This window comes from Thermobia domestica, chromosome 7 (genome assembly GCF_964235325.1).
Source record: "Thermobia domestica chromosome 7, izTheDome1.hap1.1, whole genome shotgun sequence".
In the NCBI taxonomy this organism is placed as follows: domain Eukaryota; kingdom Metazoa; phylum Arthropoda; class Insecta; order Zygentoma; family Lepismatidae; genus Thermobia; species Thermobia domestica.
In genome coordinates this window covers 120,819,759-120,839,881 of record NC_137460.1, presented here as the reverse complement: position 1 = coordinate 120,839,881, position 20,123 = coordinate 120,819,759, and the positions used below count along the sequence as shown (strand labels likewise).

General features: G+C 34.3%; 1 protein-coding gene across 1 annotated transcript in view; it reads left to right on the top strand.

Annotated features, from left to right (window-relative positions):
- The window catches only part of LOC145690373 (ATP-binding cassette sub-family G member 1-like), a 225,736-nt gene that overhangs the window by 183,654 nt on the left and 21,959 nt on the right, over positions 1-20,123 (top strand). Inside the window, exons 3-6 of the mRNA XM_081765200.1 lie at positions 12,228-12,417; positions 13,533-13,678; positions 15,550-15,791; positions 17,849-17,962. Coding sequence (XP_081621326.1) covers positions 12,228-12,417; positions 13,533-13,678; positions 15,550-15,791; positions 17,849-17,962 — 692 coding nt within the window. The remainder of the gene's footprint in view (positions 1-12,227; positions 12,418-13,532; positions 13,679-15,549; positions 15,792-17,848; positions 17,963-20,123) is intronic.

The following is a 20,123-nucleotide window of genomic DNA, read 5'->3' as shown; positions in this document are numbered from 1 at the left end:
GCTTATGTGAGAAAATATTTTCGAGAAAAATAACAGCAAGACATATGTGAGAAATAAATTAACAGTACGAACTGTAGGCTATAGGCTAAATCTTAATTTTTATCTCACAGGGAGACGCTTAAACACATCCGTTGACACCACGTGGTTCGTGGACCCCATGTTAAGAATTCTTGCTTTATGGTAAATTGTTATATTTTAACCAGAAATAGCATGACTTTAGACTAAAGTAGGCTTACCTTCAATCTCTTAATAGTCTAACAGGATTGGTATCGCCGTCCATTAGCTTCAGTAATATTTTTCTAATCATTAAGTTTTATTGGCTTGTTCCCGCCTCTTTAGTCCATTTTCTTCTTAAGCCTGGCGTTCATGTTAGCTATTTCTTATTCAGCTGCGATTCTGTGACAGGGACACCAAATGAATCTTCATATTTTTTTTCTTAATGGTTGAAAATGCAGATACTTTTTCTTGTCTTACTCCTGGCAACATGAATTTACTAAACATGATTGGATAATCTCTTATCGTGTCCACAAACGCTTGCAAAGAAGGATCTCTTTTTCCGTAATTATGTTCTATATCCCTAATTTTTAATACGTTTGTTTGAATTACATAAACATCTGACAGACTACTTGCTTGGCCTTCTCGGCACGGAGTGGAGCAAACTCTATGAGCATGCTTAGGTTATTTAGGAGTAAGTTCTCACAACTATGATAGTTTTTATTCATACGAAATTTGAGAGTTTGCTTATAAAACAGAACTTGCTCAGAGCAAAGTGAGCAGAGTCAAGACTCTGTTTTATTCATAAGACCCATTTTCTTGCACTGAAAAACAAAAAAAGAAAACGTGAAATAAAAAGATTTTTCTCCTAGTTGCTGCGACTTTAACGTAAAATAAAAAAAAAAAAAAAAAGAGGCAATAAATAAAATGATATAGTGCAAAACTCGGTCACATTTTGTTCGAATGCCACTGAAAACAGTAAAACTTTCACGGCTCTTTAATTCACAACCGCAAATGCTACAGCCATCAAAACAACATGAATGGAACGAAGAAGTTATATATATATTTTATTGTAGCTCTTTATTACCACAATGTAAGTATACATTTACTTAATTGCCTTCAAAGTAGGCATCTTCGGAGCACACACACTTCTCTTATCGCTCCTGCCATTGCTGGAAACACCGACGAAAAATCTCTTTTTGGTATTTTCCAAAGTTCAGCCGTCGCGTTGGTTTTGATGTCTTCTGCGGTGATGAAACGGATACCGATGCTGTTTTCCTTAAAGCATTGTCACTGTAAACTGATTTTTTAAGGATAAGGACCCTACTGTACAAGAGTCATTGTGATTGCATCACGAATGGTAAAACTACAACATTCCAGGAACTTTCTGACTGCTCCTCGCTATATCGATGTTATGATTTTGTTTCGATGAGTCGTTCGTTTTGTGCTATATAGTTACTACTCGTATAAGATTTTGATCAATTTTGATCGAATAGGCCATTTTGTAGGAATACTGAAGATAGAATGAACTCGAAGGATCAGTAGGATAAAAAATGACAAAGACACGTGTAATTGTTTAGTCTTAACGTCCCACGGATATGTCGGCTAGGCTAAAGGAGACGGTGATGATGAGCAATGAATGGAATAGTGGAATGAAGAAAGTGGAAGGAAACAGGAGAACCCCGAAGAAACCCATGCACACGGTGTTTGTCTACCACAAGGTTCACTTGGTGGAAGCAGGGTTTCAACCCAAGACCCCATGCACCAGAGGTGAACGCTCTACCACTGAGCCACCGCGCCCCCCACCCTACATACACGTATAATTGAAAGGATAGTTCGACAGGGATATTGCATTTTAGTGCCATTAACCAATATCCATTTGGAAGAAGGATCTACATAGTGAAAAGACTGGTAATTTTGGAATTTATTGCCCCTTTCAACATCGATGCTATATGCGACGTACACCTACAGCAATCCAAACCACATACAGTATGTTTTGAACAGGATTCGAACTCGGCTCTTCTGCGTCGAAGTCATTTACTATCTGGGTAGAAAATATACTAAACTTCCCCAAGCCAGTACTTCAGCTCCCTCTATCATAGGCATTTTTGAATTTAATTTATATCAAACACTGATCGTTGGTAAAATTTGTTTCCTTGTATAACAATTTTTTAAACATATCTCACGTACTATTTATTGTTTGATAATTTGATCAACGATCCGCAGTGTATATTTGAAGCAAGTCAATATACCAGTATATAAAAATTTAGTACAGTGTAGATACTTTATTTCAGAATTAAGTAATAATACGTACAAAAATATTACGAGATTAAAGATTCATGTGTTCCTTAGGCTTCTTTACAATTGCGTAACTTCATTTCTTTACTTATCTCCTTGAAAAAATTGAGAAGTGTACTTTGAGTTCAAATTACTTTCCGGTAGTATTGGTTACTGCTGAATCATATTGAAAGTACGTAATATAGGATGAAAACCAATTTTAAAAATTTGCATATTTTTACATCATATTTCTTTATATGTACAGGCACAACCTTGAATATCCGCTTTTCTCAAGGTTGCTACATATCAAATCACTCAAGGTGACTGTTTCTAACTGATATCTGTTGTTTCAAACTTGACAATGATTTTTTTAAAGGTCAGGTTTACCGAATGCCGCTAACACTGAAAGTTATATCCGTTTAAAGCTCCACAATGTCGCAATGTATTGTGCAAATTTGTGTTCTGCATATTTTGAGATTGCCTACGAGATGAGACGAGATGTCAATTTCGTGACGAGATGAGACCTCCCTTTTGCGACACCTTTTTAACACGAGACAGTTCCAACCCTTTGTCTCGTAAGCAATTCATGTATCTTCCAAGAGCCTGAACAAGAATTTTAGGAACGACCCAATATAAAATGCATCAAAAGATGGCGATTCCATTCCCCTGAATTTAGATTTAAACGGCATCGGGATTTTCACTGGCCATATCAACGATCCCAAAAACTACAGATTCAATGCTATTGGACGTTTTCGATCATTTTTGTATATCACCCCTCCTACTACCCTAAGTGTGTCAGGGAGGTCTTACCCTCACTGGGATCTCAACTTGGACTTATAGGGAATCGGAATTGTCACTAATTAGCTGATAAACTGCCAAAACTATGGATTCCACACTAATATAAGTTGTTTTCAATCATTTTTATATTTCTGCCCCTCTTACTTCCCCTACGTGGTACGAGGATCTTACCCCCACAGTTGCAAGTAGTATGCACTGAGAAAAATCCGTTCTCCGGACAGTGGTATATTTTATAAATATACGGAATCCTCGTGCTTACTACAGAAATCGAATTAGTCCCAGAAGCGACAGTCCTATTTGCGACAGGAACTCTTCTCTGTCCTATGAGCGACCGGTTCATTTACATTGAGATGATGGAAGATGATATGATTCCCTCTCGTGAAATATGTTTGCCTCTGGCGTTATTAGCGTCCGAACAACCTTGCTACGAAAAATGTACGTGCCAGAAATACAGTTCATCAAATATATTTTCCCTCTACAGTGAGTGCAAATAAAACTTATTTTAATTTTGAGTTAGATTTGACATAAAACATATCAAATAACTTAGCGAGACAACAGGGGCTTCCATGAAAAGTATACTCCTATGTAATTATTAAAATTCCTATGTAATATCCCCTTTCTTGAAAAGCTCTGTTTTCTGTACTTAATTTGAATTAAATCTAATTACTCACTAAGCACAGTAATATATTTTATTTTGGAAAACTTAAACGTGTAACAGTTTCGCCAACTATCTACTTTTTAGACTTCCAAAGACACTGAATAAAATTTAAAAAAAAGTCAATGATAAAAGACAGCTTTTGAGATCCTTTACATCTGATTGGCTATTCTCACCCAATCTCACCAATTACAATGCAGTTCACTCTCAACAATCCAAAAGGTAAACAAACTCTTTAAACTACTTTCCTCCCTATTGTAAGCTACTAAAACTAAAACTTGCTTAGTTTGCCTTCCTTTCTTGTTTTGACATACATAAAAGCTTGTCGTATAGCAATCTGAAATAATCCCTTATAACTAGACGAACTGTTAAGTCCTGAGAGAGATTTGTAACTTGTGTAATCATTTCTTCGAACACTTTTTTTTTTTAAGATTTCTTTGATATCCTCAAGTGGTGAACACCCTCTTTCCATGGGCGCCCGATGGGAAGGCAGGGATCACCCCCTTGGCTCACGAAAATGTATACATAATATAGCAAACCACGTATATTAAATATCAGATATACCAGACATGGTACAGCAACCATGAAGATGCCCCTCCCTAGAAAATTTTCTTCGGGCGCCCTACCTCTTTCTGATTTCTTTCTTATGCCAGAAACATATTCAATCTAAACTTATGCTCCGCATCATTTTAACATCAAATTTTTAATTATATTAGAATCATAGACAAAGGCGGAGCTACTCTAAATATTTAGTTAGTTTTCCCTTTGATATAGTCAGTGTATTCATAGAAAGTAATTCAAAAATATAATATTAGGAAAAACGTATAAAATATAGTCGTCTCACGTATTAAATTCAGGTAGAGCGAAATTTTTCATAGTACATTTTGTTAGGTTCTAAATCGCATTAGCATGAAACAAGTTAAAGAAGAGTGAACCTTATCTTCTTCCATCATCTTAGTATGAACGAATCGGTGACTCATAGAGCAGTTAACAGATCGAATCGGTCGCTCATAGGACAGTTAACAGTTCCTGTCGCTAATAGGAATGTCGCAAATGGGACGAAATCAAGAATACGTTATCAATATACTACGTACGCACTTCCTTTAGATGTTACACCATGCCGTTGCAGGATGTCTCACACCTAACAATTTTCCGTATATCACATGCATATACTTATACGTCCATTTGTATGTGAGATCCTTACCACCTATATTGTTTCATACGGAAAGTACGTATAGATGGAACATTTATGCAGAAAGTTATTATAAAACATAACATAACATGACATTTCAGTTATACGTCTGCTGTACGTTAAGTCCAAAAACTACAGAAATTACGAATGTAACCTACCTTTTTAACTACGCCACCTACATTTTTTCTCAGTATGTATACCAAGTTTGATTAAAATTATTCCAGGCATTCCAGAGTTATACTTGAACACACATACCCACGCACAAACTTACATACATTTATATATGCATATAAATGAAGATTACATTTCTGATGTTTGTATGTTTTCATGATGTGTCTCTATATTCTCTATGGTACTCCATGCATTTATTATTATTATTATTATTATTATTATTATTATTATTATTATTATTATTATTATTATTATTATTATTATTATTATTATTATTATTATTAAACATTTTCAATTTGTTTTACAGTTCGTTTATCTCTGTAGTTGTATTAGTAAAGGTATATCATGTTCTCTTTTTAAAGGTCTATGTATATGGGGATGTACTCTTTTCTTTGAAATAAAACATAATTTAGTTGATTTGATTTTACTAATTTCTTCTCCAAGTCTTTAACTTTGTGAAATTAAAATTTTAATATTTAATAAAATGTTAATATTTAGCTATTAGTTAAATTTTGATTTAAATAATATTAGATTTACAAATAATGCAAGTCAAAGCAAAAATCATTTCAGTAGAAACTGAACAAGGAATTATTTAAATCGTTATCATTAAAATGCGAGTTCATTTGAAAGAAATAAAAGAATAATTCTTCTTCGTATACAATAAATCAATAGAATTAAAGAATAATAATGGCGTAGATTTATTTCTACTCAGGACCTTGGTGGAAACTTTAAAATAAAGGTATCACGAACTATTGATATTAATTTTCTTAGTTAGGAATCCATTATATGATATACAATTAGAAAAATGAAACTGTTCTACTTTTAGATATTTCCCCCTATTAATATTTAAATTACTAGCGGCGCAAATCTGTCTTCAACATTAGGCAAACGGGTAAGACGGTTTCCGTATAGAAGCGATGTTCAAAATATTTATGAAGTTGAGAAACAATGCTGTGGAGGATCAGAGGAGCAGAGTTGTCTTCAACATTGGGAAGCGGGCAGATTTGAATCTTATTCTGGGGACACGTCAATTTCATCTCCTTTGTTACAATCGGACACAAATCCTCACATCCCACCCCAAAAAAAAACACATTTCAAATCGGATTATTGTAGGGGACAGTCTCGCTTCAGTTACAAGGTTGGAGGGGACATGTCTCCCTCATTTCCCCGGGATTTGCGCCAGTGTAAATTACCGAAAATCGGCAGAAAAGTCATCTACTTTTCAGGAATTACCATTTCTTTAGCTACATGACCATACACAAATAGGATATATAGCCTTCATTCAACCTAGGTGGATCATGCTTTTTCTTTCTTCTCACTGTTCTTTTTCTTTTTCTTTTTTTTTTTTTTTTAGCATAGAAGAGTATTTTCTAACCTTAGTGCAATTTTTAAATACTATTGATACAAGGAGTTGTCCGCCTTGATACATTACTTCTCTCTTTTCCTTTCTCTGTTTAAAGACGCATTAGCGTTTAGAGGAGATGACACCATTCATCTCATGTGTCTTTTCTTAACTTGGATATGTGATACATGCTCTTCGTAATTTTACTCGTTTAAATTATGTCCTTCTTTTTAAAACCTTACGTAACAGTATGCGGTTTCCCTTTCAGGAAAGGTTGGCTACTGGAAAGATAATTGTACAGTATGATTTCTACTTATTTCCTCGTTATCAAATTTCCAAAGTAGCAAGTGCAAGTGTCTCGCTTTTGTTTAACAAAGGTTCGAGTACTTTTGTTGTTTGTTACGTCATTTTCTTTCTTTAGTAGCTTCTTATTATCATACCCAAATTGTGGTACATCTGCCACTAAATGTTGTAACCATATCAGTTCATTGCTCTCCATTTTCTTAAATAACATTAAAAAGAGTTCCAAATTGACAGCTTACGTGACTTCACAGAAAAAAAATCTAAAAGAAGAAGAAAAATGCTTGCTATCGGATAAGGGAGAGAAATAAAAATCACCGTATGCAGAATGGTAATGCCTATAGATACACTTCATTGACTTGATCTCTAGTCTTCCTTTGCAAGCGCTGCTATCGGCTGAAGGAATTCCACTCGCTTTCTCTCGCTTAGCAAAAGCTGAACCCTTATTGGCTCAACGCGTGGGTGTGTGAGGGTGTGAGCTTTAGTTCGCATTTTTGCCATGGCTCAAGACATTTTGGCAGCACAATAGTACAGGCGCTCACCCAGAAATGTTTGTTGGGAGAGGTCCAAGCATTGAGGGGGAACGAGGGTCCAATACTACATGCTACTACGTCTATGTAGTATTGAACGGGTATTATTCTACACCTGAAAAGACGGTAAGTCATTATAAAATACTTCCATCTATATTTTCGATAAATAAATGATTGTTTCTGTTTTTGTTTCTGTAACAGAAGGTGCATAGATGGAGTGTAAAATTGAATTTTCATGCTACATTAATCATCTCCCTGTTAAACAAGTATGTTTTATTGAGAAAGTATACAAATGACCCATTGACCATGAGTTAGGAAGTTTTTTGGAGAGAACGTATCTGATAGACCCCTCCCCCTCGTGGGTGCGCCCCTGACCTAATTACAGAGTTGGAAAGGTGATATCACTCAAATGCACATGTTGGGGCTTCTTTATCGATTTACGCACTGTTTCATCATTAGCAACTTTTTATAAAACTCTAATAGCGACCAAGATTGAATACTGCTCTCCCGCATGGGCCATGGCAGCACTTACACATCTCCATAGACTTGATTCTCTTCTGAATTTCTTTATTGCTATAGTACACTTTTGTGTTCCCACAATATTACCTAAGGAGGAACTCTTAAGATATCCATATCCCAGGAGTAGGCAGAAATTCTGACCTGAAATTTAATTTTATATATATTTAGCTACCCGGTGTTTGATAGAGCAATTAAATGACTTTTGGCGAAATAATATTACTTTTTCACTATTTGTTGACATTTGTTGTTGTTTCTCCCCTGTTTGTTAACATTTTCACATTTCCTCATGCAAAGTTATGCTGTATCTGGGAATTTGTTCAATAAATACATAAATAAATAATTAGTATGCCGTCTGCTGAAAAACAATCGTTTTCTTTTTTATTTTAGTAAATATTTCTTATAAAAACATAGTAAAGTCACTTAACTTTAACGACCTCAAATTAACGCTTAACAGATTTGCTCCATGTATTTGGAACCGGAATTCTTGTTCTAAATAGCAATTAGAGATTTTTTTCTTTCAAAATTTCAGTAATTTCAATCCCCAACCATAATTGCCAATAATTTGAAAGCCTAAGATGCGCAAAAAAAAAAAAAAAAAAATGTGCTACGCAAGTCAAGCTCTGCCTCTATGAAAAATTTGATGAAGATGAGGTGAATTCCTGTAAATTATATACGATATTACGTGTGTAAAGTTGCCCACCCTCTTTCAAATTTTGATTCAAAACCAAGATCAATCGGTGTTTCTTCGTTTCTTATTGATTGTTTTGAAGAAAAAAAAATAGTTTCATGGAAAAACAAGGAAATATATACTTATAAAACTGAGTTAGGGAGGCCATCTTCACACTGACTCTCACTTTCAAATTTTGATTCAAAACTTAAGCCAATCGCTTGTTTTTCGTTTGTTGTTAATTGCTTTAAACATTACCCAGTTTCAGTGGTCGAAGTGAGACGGTATGCGGTAGTATGCCATACCGCCTCTGGTTTTTCACTGATCAAGACATGCCGTCACTGGAAAATGGATGCTAATATCTATACCTTTAATAAATCCATTTTTATACATAGTAATTGACGAATTGCTTTGTACGCCAAAGATTTTATTGTATAGCAATAAAGTTGACAACAACAGCATTTTTGTTATATTTTTCCTATGTTTTGTTTTTAAAATGAGGTGTCTACAAAGAAGTTCACCCTTTGCTCCTACGCAAGAACTCGTGTTGGTTTTGTTGGTTGCAGCTAATCGTCACATGACAGAAACAAATAAGCCATGGACCCATCAAAACAACAGGCAGTATATTGAGGCGACTCGTTTCAACTGAAATCGGAAAGTATCGTTATGAGTTCATCAGGACTTCTTTTGTGTCTACCTGAGCCCGATATTTGCGAGAAAAAAAGTTAGTTTATGCAATCAAAAAAAAAAAAAAATCTTATTTTGCTTAAGTGTTGGGTTATTCTGTGGTGTGTCAAGAATATAAATTGATGAAGTTTATATACTTTCATTAAAACGTATTTTTTGCGTTTTTCTAATAATTGGATAACAACCTTCCGGGGGTATGGAATATCTCGATCAAGTGGAGAGTCCGCGAGTTTATCCGCTGGAAATTGTTTAAAACTTAATATAAAAAATGGTTTTAGAGCATTTTCGTGTATAATTCTTTATAATATAACATAAGAGGACTTTTTTTAAAAATTAATCACAGAAAGTGGGGACACGACCAAATCCTCTCCATGCCCCACCCGTAACTACGAAAATTTCTCTCATGGTTTTGAGTCATTATGGAAATAAAAATCCAATCTTTTAAGCAACATACCATCATTAATTCAACACTTAGATGTTGAGTCAAAATCGTAATAAAACATACCGCCTCTGCTTTTTGTCCACTCCGAACACTGCCCAGTTTGTTTCGATAGGCATTTCAAAAAGATATTTAAGAAGTAAAGTTTTGATGTGATTAAATCCACCCTGGTCTTTCAAATTTCAAATTTCTATTCAAAACCCAAGCCAATCGTTTGGTGTTCGTTTGTCATTGATTATTTATTAATTTGTTTCGAAAAACAAAAAGATATTTAGAAAATTAAGTTTAGAAAATATTTTGACACTTAAAAGTCAAATCTCGATTCAGGTATGCTAACTGCACTCTTCATGTATGTTCTCTTAGAAAGAACAAATCACACATTATTCACGTTTATTTGTAGACCGGATGAAACATAGTTGCGGACAACCTTTTGAATATCAGTGCTTTATATAAAACTATTTGAGCAAACTTATATTGTGTAACAGAATCATAGGAAATCCAAGGTTTGTTAGGTGGATAGTCTTAAATTACACATTAATCATATTATGCATTCAATTAGGGCACGTTTCACCGCGTCACCTGGGTCATGGATTTTGTTTAGGTCTCGGGCTCAGTCTGGTAGGGTATATACTGTGTGACTCAGACCGAACCGGAAATAGCCGAAATGATAACAGCTCTACAGCTTCTTCTTTGTGTCCGCCATTCTCAATGTTTGTATTGCTGTCGGCATTCCTATATTTACTCTTTCTTTTCCTTTACTCTCTTATATCGTAGTCATCCTCTGTTTTCCATCCCCTCTTCCTCAAATCATCTCGTATCTCTCTTTTCATCTCACCGCGGGTCCTCCCTTCTTCCTCTTACTTCCGTGTTTCCAATTCTCTCTCCTCACATAGTCGTCGTAGCAACATTGGAAAATTTGACGGTTGATCTCCATTACTCAAGCGTGAATATTCAATTCCAGACATGGCATTGCTCTTTAATTACGATAAATTTAATTTAGGCTAGACTCATATTGACCAGAGGACAGGACAGTCAAACCGAGGCACTGTACAGGTAGAAAACTGTGATCAATGGAACGCCTTCCCAACGTTGTGATTGAGACACTCGGTCAATGTCCTCAGGCTTCTGTCTCCGCATTCAAATACTGTGCTCGTGGGTTTTCTCGGGGTTCTCCCGTTTCCTCCCACTTTCTTCATTCCACCATTTCACTTATCTCTCATCATCACCGTCTCCTTTAGCCTAACCGACATAACCTGGGGACGTAAAACTTAAAGATTTCATTTCATTTCATTTCTGTCTCCGCATTCTCTTCTGCCTCTCTCTAGCTCAGTTTAGCTGTCTTGTCCTGTGCTCAATATGCGGCCAGCCTTATAATCATTCTTTGGAGTTTGTCATCATGCAAATCCGATCTAATTAAGATGTTTCCTTACGATTTAGTGTAGCATGCACTGCTATATAGGCCCTACTAGGAATTGAATCTGGGTCTCCTATATCGAAGAGGAGAACGCGACTATACGTCCTAGTCAACAGTCCATAAAACGTAAATTCTAAAGTGAACCCAAATTTGTTCACTTATGTTCACGAAGAGAGAGAGAGAGAAAGACAACAATAAATCTAACGAGAAAATAGAAAGAATCATTATAATTAGAATTACACTTACAGATTCGCGGTTCTCTGTGTGTATGTATATAACGAAGTTTCGTGGTCTCCGAGTCTTTTTTTTTTTTTAATTTAAATCTATTTTAAGTAGATCGCTTGGAAAAATTAAATCTCAAGAATATTAATAAAAATAATGTTACGATAAATATACATATTTTTGTATATTTAAGTAAACAAACATTTTTTACTGTTTAAAAATTTTGAATATACTAATTTAAATAAAAACAAAATTCTACTAAAGTAAATACTTAATATTACTAATATGTGTTGTAGTTTCGATAAGATATCATTGTCTTCATCAGATTGGTAGATTAGATTGGGGTTTAGCATCCCTTTCAGCACCAAGACTATGTGAGACATGGACGTACAGCTTAACGAAAGATCCGAGCCCCATGAGCTTCCGTCAGGAATCAGACATATTATCTGATGTGTCTGGTGTATATAAATGTGTCTAAAGAAAGTAATAATATATTACCAAAAGTAGCACACACACACACACACTAGTAATATTACATGTTCGCTTTTCGTCATATTTTCTCTTCATTTAAGTTGTACGTAATTCCACAGCTAGAATAAGCGTATTCAGACCGAGTGTATTAATATCTGATATTGATAAATTTTGTTATTTCGCTGATTGCTGATCTTAACACAAGAAATAAATATTACTATTAATAGTACTACTAATACTACTAGTATTTGTTGTTATGGTAAGTAAGTAAACAAGTACAGTATATACTAATTAAGAAATTTCCACAATTATTTTCTTCGGTATTACTAGAGCCTCTATAAAGGAATACAATTACATAGTGAGAAAAATCATTTCTATATTACATATTTAATTACATGGTGGTTCATATCTAAAGAATGCAAGTTATTCCTTTTCTTCTTAGCTGATTCACAGAACAATATTTATTCAGAACTTAAATTATTTTGTCAACTCTTGTAAACAAATACATAAATAGAAACTGTAAATATGAAATAACGTTTCTTTTTCCAGGGTTCAAGGGACAGCTGGATCTATACTAGTAAATGGTAAAAACAGGGATCTGGAGAAGTTCAAGAAACAATCATGCTATATAATGCAAGACGATGAAGTTAGACATTTGTTAACAGTGAAAGAAGCTATGATGGCTGCAGCTAACCTGAAATTAGAATCTACCAAGAGTATGAAAGAAAAACAAATTATGGTGAGTTATAATTACAGCTGTATTAAAAACATTTTGTAATCTCTACTTCATCTTCATCCTATTAAATCGCTGAAGCCAAAAAACAACCTAGCACGGCACGTCTGATTGGATTACTCTCATTTCTGCCATCGTCTGATTGGCTACTTTCGTTTCCGCCATGATTGATGGCTCAAAACATTGCGATCCTATTGGGCGGAGTGGGCAGAGTAGGGGTGGTGAAACTGGGACGTATGGCTTCAAGATTTTGTTGCAAGGACAGATCCTCTATTTTATAAGATCCTTGTATTTAATAGTGTAATAATAATGAAGCATTAAACACTAATTATTCCAAATGCACAGGTCGGAAATACACACATTATGCGATTGTGGATCGATAAGATAGTTTCATTTCCACCGTTAAAAGTGAACGGAAATGAATGCAAATGATTTGTAACATAAACACCGATTTTTTATAAATAAATATTTTGATAAAAAAATTATTGAACTTGATAGTTAAGTTTAGTATTAATTGCATAACTTGTTCTGAAACAACTAAAGGATTCTACTAGAAATACAAATCGCTGAGGAAAACAACGTTTATTTAAAAGAAAATAAATAAATGTGTAACAGTTTCACCAACTAACTGAACATATTGGCTTCATGGGTTATAATGTCTGATGAAGCCAATATGTTTAGTTAGTTGGCGAAACTGTTACACATTTATTTATTTTTTTTTCAAATAAACGTTGCTTTCCTCAGCGATTTGTATTTCTAGTAGTTATTTAAGATAGCAAAGCTAGTATGAACCAGTTAGTTCAATGACTCTGTGCAAAAATAAAAATATAGTATTTTTATTATAGTTATTATCATTACCAAAAACTGCTTCGAACAAGATGTTCATTTTTTTCTGTCACAATATTGTGCTATAATTTAAAGGTCAAATACTACAATCAAACCTTAGAATATTGGTTGGAACGCTGAGTATTACAAATATGTAAGCAGAAAGAACGAAAAAAGAAAAAAAACAATAAGTTTTCCAGAGATAATTTTAAATAACAAACATAACAATGCATACATAAAATATTTATAGATTACCAATTTGTAGTATAAGTAGTAATAGTAACTTGGTGTTTCAGATTGACGAAATTTTAGAAACGCTTGGGCTAGAGAAGACTGTGAATACGAGAAGTGGAAGATTGTCTGGAGGGCAGAAGAAGCGTCTCTCAATTGCCTTAGAACTCATTAACAATCCGCCAATCATGTTTTTGGACGAACCAACCACGTAAGAATTTTCTTTACTTTTTTAAAATCCTTTTTTTGTTACAGTGTGGGCGGGATGATTGTTCAGCTTCCTCTAAAAATTATGTATCTGAATTTTCATCCTGTGGGAGACGCAATTAAATCCTTCTCAGATATACCAATTCTTTTGTATAGGATAAATGAGGAAAGATAATGCTACCGGAGTACAGGAACCCACCTCCCTTCGATTTGCTTGTGCCAATGAATCCAGCAATACATGTGGACCTCCACTGTAACGTGAGATTGGCAGGATTGAAATTGAGCCCCTTTCTAGTTTCTATGAAGCTTCCGGTTTGGCTCGGACTCTGTCGAGTAGTGGTCATATTGTGTGATGTGGTAGCTTGATGTTTCGGGACATCTTCTGACATCCCAAGGGATTAAAATTGCCTTGTAATGCTCGGTTGCCGATACTGTTTACGCCTAAACTGTTACGCGCTAGAGAAATTGCCTTCTTCATTAGGTATAACTGGTTGATGGGCTTACGTTACCGCTTATTCACCTTGTTTCGAGTTTGACTTTTTATCCTGGCACTGAAGTAATAACAATTGCTTCTTATGTACTTCATTATCCTGTAATTTTGTGCGTTCATCAATAGTTAACTTACAGACAAAACAAGATTTCTAACAGTACTTTTGTGCGCAGTTGGTTGGTCGTCTCTTTGATAATTGTGATATCTGAAAAAAATGATATGCGAGATGGGCAAGCGTGAGACAGTTGATTAAAGCCTTTACATCGAAAATATTGCTTACCAACAGCCGGATCATCTCCGTGAAAAATAGAATATGTTCTACAAGATTTGCACTTATGTGACCTGAGCAGCTTCAGACTTCTGCTTTTGATTAGGCCGATTATGTTCGGTTCCATCTGATGCTCCAAATGGAGAATAAGTTCATTCCGTCTAGCCAATTCTTTCATGGTCCAACGCTGGAGATTTGCATTCGACTGTTAAGACTGATGTTAGGTTATTGAAATTCAACTGCATGACTGTTGTTTGCTTTAAGTTGAATGTTTGGTTGTTCAACTATCTGGAATGTCGAACGAAGTCAAATATCTTCCAGAAACAATTTCGGGCTGGTTTAAAGGCATAAGATACTATCCTGTAAGGTGGTACCCAACCCATAAGTGAATATCTTATTTCTTCTCCTGTCCAGTTTGAAATTTATAGTATATAATGCAATTTAGATTTTTCAATAATTATTTTCAGTTGATGAAATGCATGAGATGAACCTTTCTTTAACTTACAGAAGTAAATTCTATCATATGAGGAAATTTCTATATTTTTTTTGATCATTTTTTGCTATAACTTTAGTTGCTATTTTGTTTCTATGAATATCGATACATTTACCTGATGTGACAAAATCTAAGTTCCATTCCAAAAAAATAATAATAATTCTATTTTTAAAGCACTTTGTCCCATTTTTAAAGAATAAAACTCATGTTTCTTATCGTGATTAAAATGTTTTCCTGTTATAATAGTTTCCATGGCAAATCGTGGTAACAAACAATATTTTCCAAACGAACAAATATTGTTTCTTAGCCAAAGTCAATTTGTTAATTAAGCAAAAATCGTACCAGTTAACAAAACATTGTTGGATTTTTTGTACAAATTATCATAGAGTAAGATAATAATTTTAATTGTTCTTAGTTAAATTATTGAATTGTTCAAATTAAAAAAAAAAACTTAAAAAATAGGAGATATTTATGGTATCTTATTTAGTTATTTATTTAAGTTCGGAGCGAGATGTGACATATTGTCTTCGTGCATTGAATTGTTGTTAGTTTGTCCTTTTTACTTTATTTTCTTCTACTTTAAAGATAACTTTAATAGACTCTAATCGACTTTTTGTTTTATAGGGGGTTAGACAGTTCTTCATGCTCGCAGTGTATAGAGTTGCTCAAGTTTCTAGCAGGAGGTGGAAGGACAATTATTTGTACAATACATCAACCGAGCGCTCGACTGTTCGAGATGTTCGATCACTTGTATACGCTAGCGGATGGTAAATGCATTTACCAAGGATCAATTCCTGACTTGCTACCGTTCGTTAAGTCATCGATAGGACTGGAATGTCCGCCATATCACAATCCAGCTGACTTCTGTAAGTAGTCTTGTAGTAATCGTGAAATTGTTTAAAATTTACATTTTAACCCTTGTCTTATAAGTTATATTGAAAAATACTAATACCCTTCTTTACTGCAACAACTTTCTGCACCCAGCGATTGTATATTGTAACACATAGATTTGCAATCTGCAATGAGTTCATATTGACGAAGTGTGTAAATGTATCAGGGATGATCAAATAAAACTCGTTCGACCCACGATGGGAACAGTTTATGACTTAGGATTGTATTTAATGATATGGAGTGGCATGTATACTTGTAGCATTAGTATAGCAATCATTGTGAAATCTTTCCTGTCTTCGCCGAAATAAAGTTTGAACTATGACATTCATGATCCCAAGTCCATCCAGGTCGGATCAGTGAGCAGGTATCCAGTTTCTGAGTGCAAAGAGATGCCAACTGACTGAAGTGTTCCGTTGAATAAAAGACTTCTTTGGAGATGCATGTGAATCGAAGACGACCGTCATGGTTCGGACATGAATGTTGCGCACAGATCGAATAACAACAAGCGATCTTTCTCATCGGGAATGAGTGCATGCTATTACCACAGATCACAACCTTACTGTTGTGAATGAGTATATTCGCAGTAACAAACCTGTGAGTATTTGAGCGGTAGCCATGAAACTAAATATGAGGTATGGAACAGCACAAACAGTTGCTAGGGAACTGGGGTACTACGAAGTGTGAGCACAGTGGATGCCACGGATACTTACGGAGAAAATCGCTTGTTGTTCGACCTGTGCGAAATATTCACGCCTAATCCACGACGGTCGTCTTTGATATATATGCATCTCCATATGCATCTCATATATATATATTTAGGGTGGTCCTTAAATAAGTGGAAAAAATTGTTTTCCCAATATTCTTTGGAGCACCCTGGCATTTTGATCTATCATATAAAAAAGTTACTGTATTTTTTTAAAATTAATTTTTAGGGGTCGCTACCACCTTGTAAAGTTTTCATTAAAAAAATAGGAATGAATTAGTAATAAAATTTAGTTACAAAAGAAGTTATATTTAATAAACATGTAAATACATTGCTACTATATAACAAGAATTTTTAAAAAATGTTAATAAAATACGCTATCAATTTTCACTTTCTCATAAGACGTCAAAGTTGATGTCTTCGAGTCTGAATACTTGCTTCTAAATTGCTTAACTGACAAGAGTAAATACTGCTTTTGTTCTTCATCTTTTATATGAAGTTTGCTGTACTCTTCCACCAGTGCAACCCCACGTTCAGGTACGTCATTAATATCTTTAAGTGAACTAGCTATTGCCTTGCTTTTCTTGTAGGATTCGTTGTCTTTCAAGGCAGTTACATCTGTTTGCAAAAATTCTGATCCAGGATTTTGAAAAACCTCTTGGTGTTACTGGATACAAAATCTTGCAAGTCCTTTGTAAGAATGACATCAGGATCAATTTGGGCCCGTTTCAATGGTTCGTCATGATCTTCATTTTTAAACCATCTAACATTTTCATTTTAGTTTCTGAGGAACATCGTCATCAAAAAAAGCAAGCGCAATAAGCTCTTCTGATATGTACCACAAATGGCGGAGAAACTTTTTCATTACACATTTTGAAATTTCCTCATTGACACCTTCATATTCCTTTAAATTTCTCAAAAGTTGCAAGTCATTTCTGGAGCCAGTACAAGCAGATGGTGCTTGAAGCCAGCTGTTAACATAAACTTTCGCAACGAATGAATAAATGTTGCGAATTCCTATTTCTTTTTGTTTGGAAAGTTTGAACTGATCTGTAAATAAGTATATCGTTAGCGAGTAAATTGCCTTTGCCATCCATCGGGTTCGATGCACTCCCCCTGGAACTTTAATGTATACCTCTTTCTGGAACTTCTCCAAGGAATATGATTGTGAACTCTAAAGGTTCTTTGTAATCTTCTCGCGGTCGAAACTCCTGAAGTTGCTTTTTTAAGCAAACTCAATTATATTTGATGCACTGCATATATATATACTTGGTACTACGCAGATATATATATAAAATAAGCTAAGAGCAAATTATTTATTGCTTTCAGTGATAGAGCTTTCAAGTGGGGAATATGGTGACCATAATGACAAGATGGTAGTTGCATGTAAAAACGGAAAGAATCTAGCGTTGATGACAAACGATGAAATTAATGGTACTCAAGGTAAGGCGTTGATATTCCCTTCATTTCAATGGTTACTGATAACGTTAATTATACATACTTAAATTCTATTCTAAATGTTTTCCCATAATGTAATACATTGAGAGAATATTTATAGCAAATTTTCGTTAATTTAGTTCAGTGTATATTGTTATGGTTAGAAAACTAAATCTAAAATATTTATCATTTGCAGGTTGGTTGACATGAAGTAAGCGTTTCTTATTAAGAATCACCTCCTTTAAGAATCATCAACAGTACAAAAAGAAAGACAAAAAAAGTATTAATCTCTAACATAGAGCTAAAATATTTTGTATTGAAAACAACAAAACAAAAATGTTACAGCGAATGTTGATTTACTAAGTTGATGCTGAAGTTATACATCCACTTGGACTGCTAACTTTTTTTTTTTTTTTGGTAAAAATAAGAACACCTTGTACAGGCCTTACGGCCATTGTAAATAAATAAAAAATGCTTAAACTTAAATTATAAACCATAATGATAGGGAGTACAAAGGCTTCTATTTGAAACTGTATTTATTTGCATCTTTGGCAACAGCCTAAACTTTGGGACTTATCTTTACATTATCTACAAATTCTCTGCAAGTGTAGTTAAAAGTGACAGTAATTCGTAAATCAGCTTTCAATAAACCTACATCGGTTCTCACTCATTTCTGATAAACCTACAAGTATTTTGCTTTCTTTCTCGACTGAGTTTTCAGTCATTCATCATGTACTACTAAACAACTAAGGTTCGAGAGAACTCACAGCAGATCACGACAGAGCTCCCTGCTGGCAAATATTCAAAACTTAGAAATCTTATCTTCCAAATAGTCAAAATGATTCATTCCGTACTAATACTTGAGGATTGCGAAATAGAGCTTCGAAATCGGTTCATCCGTTTCTGAATAATCCTGTATATTTAATGTGTTTATGAGATAGTGAAATAGACAATTGATCTATAGACGCACATTATTAACAATAGTATTAACTGGAATTTTTTTCTAATAAATGACGTAATTTGACAAAATTTATTTAAAAATCTTAAGGGAATAGTGCAAAATAGTGAATAATAATTGCATCATCTCAGTATACATGTTAAATACGCATGTGTCAACTGTATTCTTTGTTTTATCATTAACAATAAAAAGTAATTGAGATTCATATTAAAAATTTAATCTTCAATGCTATAACTCTTTCTGAAGTATTGCCGATCTTCAACAGTACAGCTATTTTAATTCCTTTTTGTCTCTTTCTCTCTCTCTCTCTCTCTCTCTTTCTACTTTCCACAATGTTTGCATCACGTTGTTTAGAATCCATTTGTATATACTCTTTTATTTGTTGCATCTACTTAAATTTGCTTGGCTAGTTAAGGAAATTTGTAATCATCAACGTTTAGCGTACAAATAACGATTAACGTTAAACCATGGATTAATGGTGCCATTTTTAGGTTTGAGAACAACTTTTCATTCTCAGAAATCATGAGCGGTCTACTTATCTCAATGTAAAGCAGTGTTGTGATTGTACAATTATAATTAACCCGAGGACCACATCTATGCTACGAGTAAGATGGAGGACTACAGTTGTTTTAAGTACTGCCTTCTCACTTTCTTCCCTCCCCCTACCAGCACTCCATAACAACAATGTATATTGAGGAATCTCAGAGATTCACAGTATTGACATAAAGAGCAATTAGTTACCTTACAAAACTAACTGCTACAATGCAAAAATATTTTTTCTCTAAATGTGTAGGAAATTTTGTTTCTAAGAAATGTTTTTAAATTTTAATTTTATCAATTTTAATTTTAATTATTTATTTCCTTATTTGGAAAATGAGTGAGACTTTGCTACGACTATTATGAATAGAAAATCAAAGTTAAAATATTTTATTACTCAAAACAGCTCTAAAATAATTGCTAAGTATCGAAGTTCTTATTTAAAGCTGTACAAATTAAGTATTGCGCATTATACTTGTTATATTTAACGGGATTAACCCACTAGTTCAAGAATAGACTACCGTAAGCTACCTCTTACGACGTGCCGGTTGATGCGTTAGCCACTTCTGTCGTAAATTTAAGAGTATAATAGCATCTTCACAGAGTATAAGAGTATATTAGTATCTGTTGAAAGTAAGCAAGGTTTCTACAGACTAGCACGAAATTATAAGT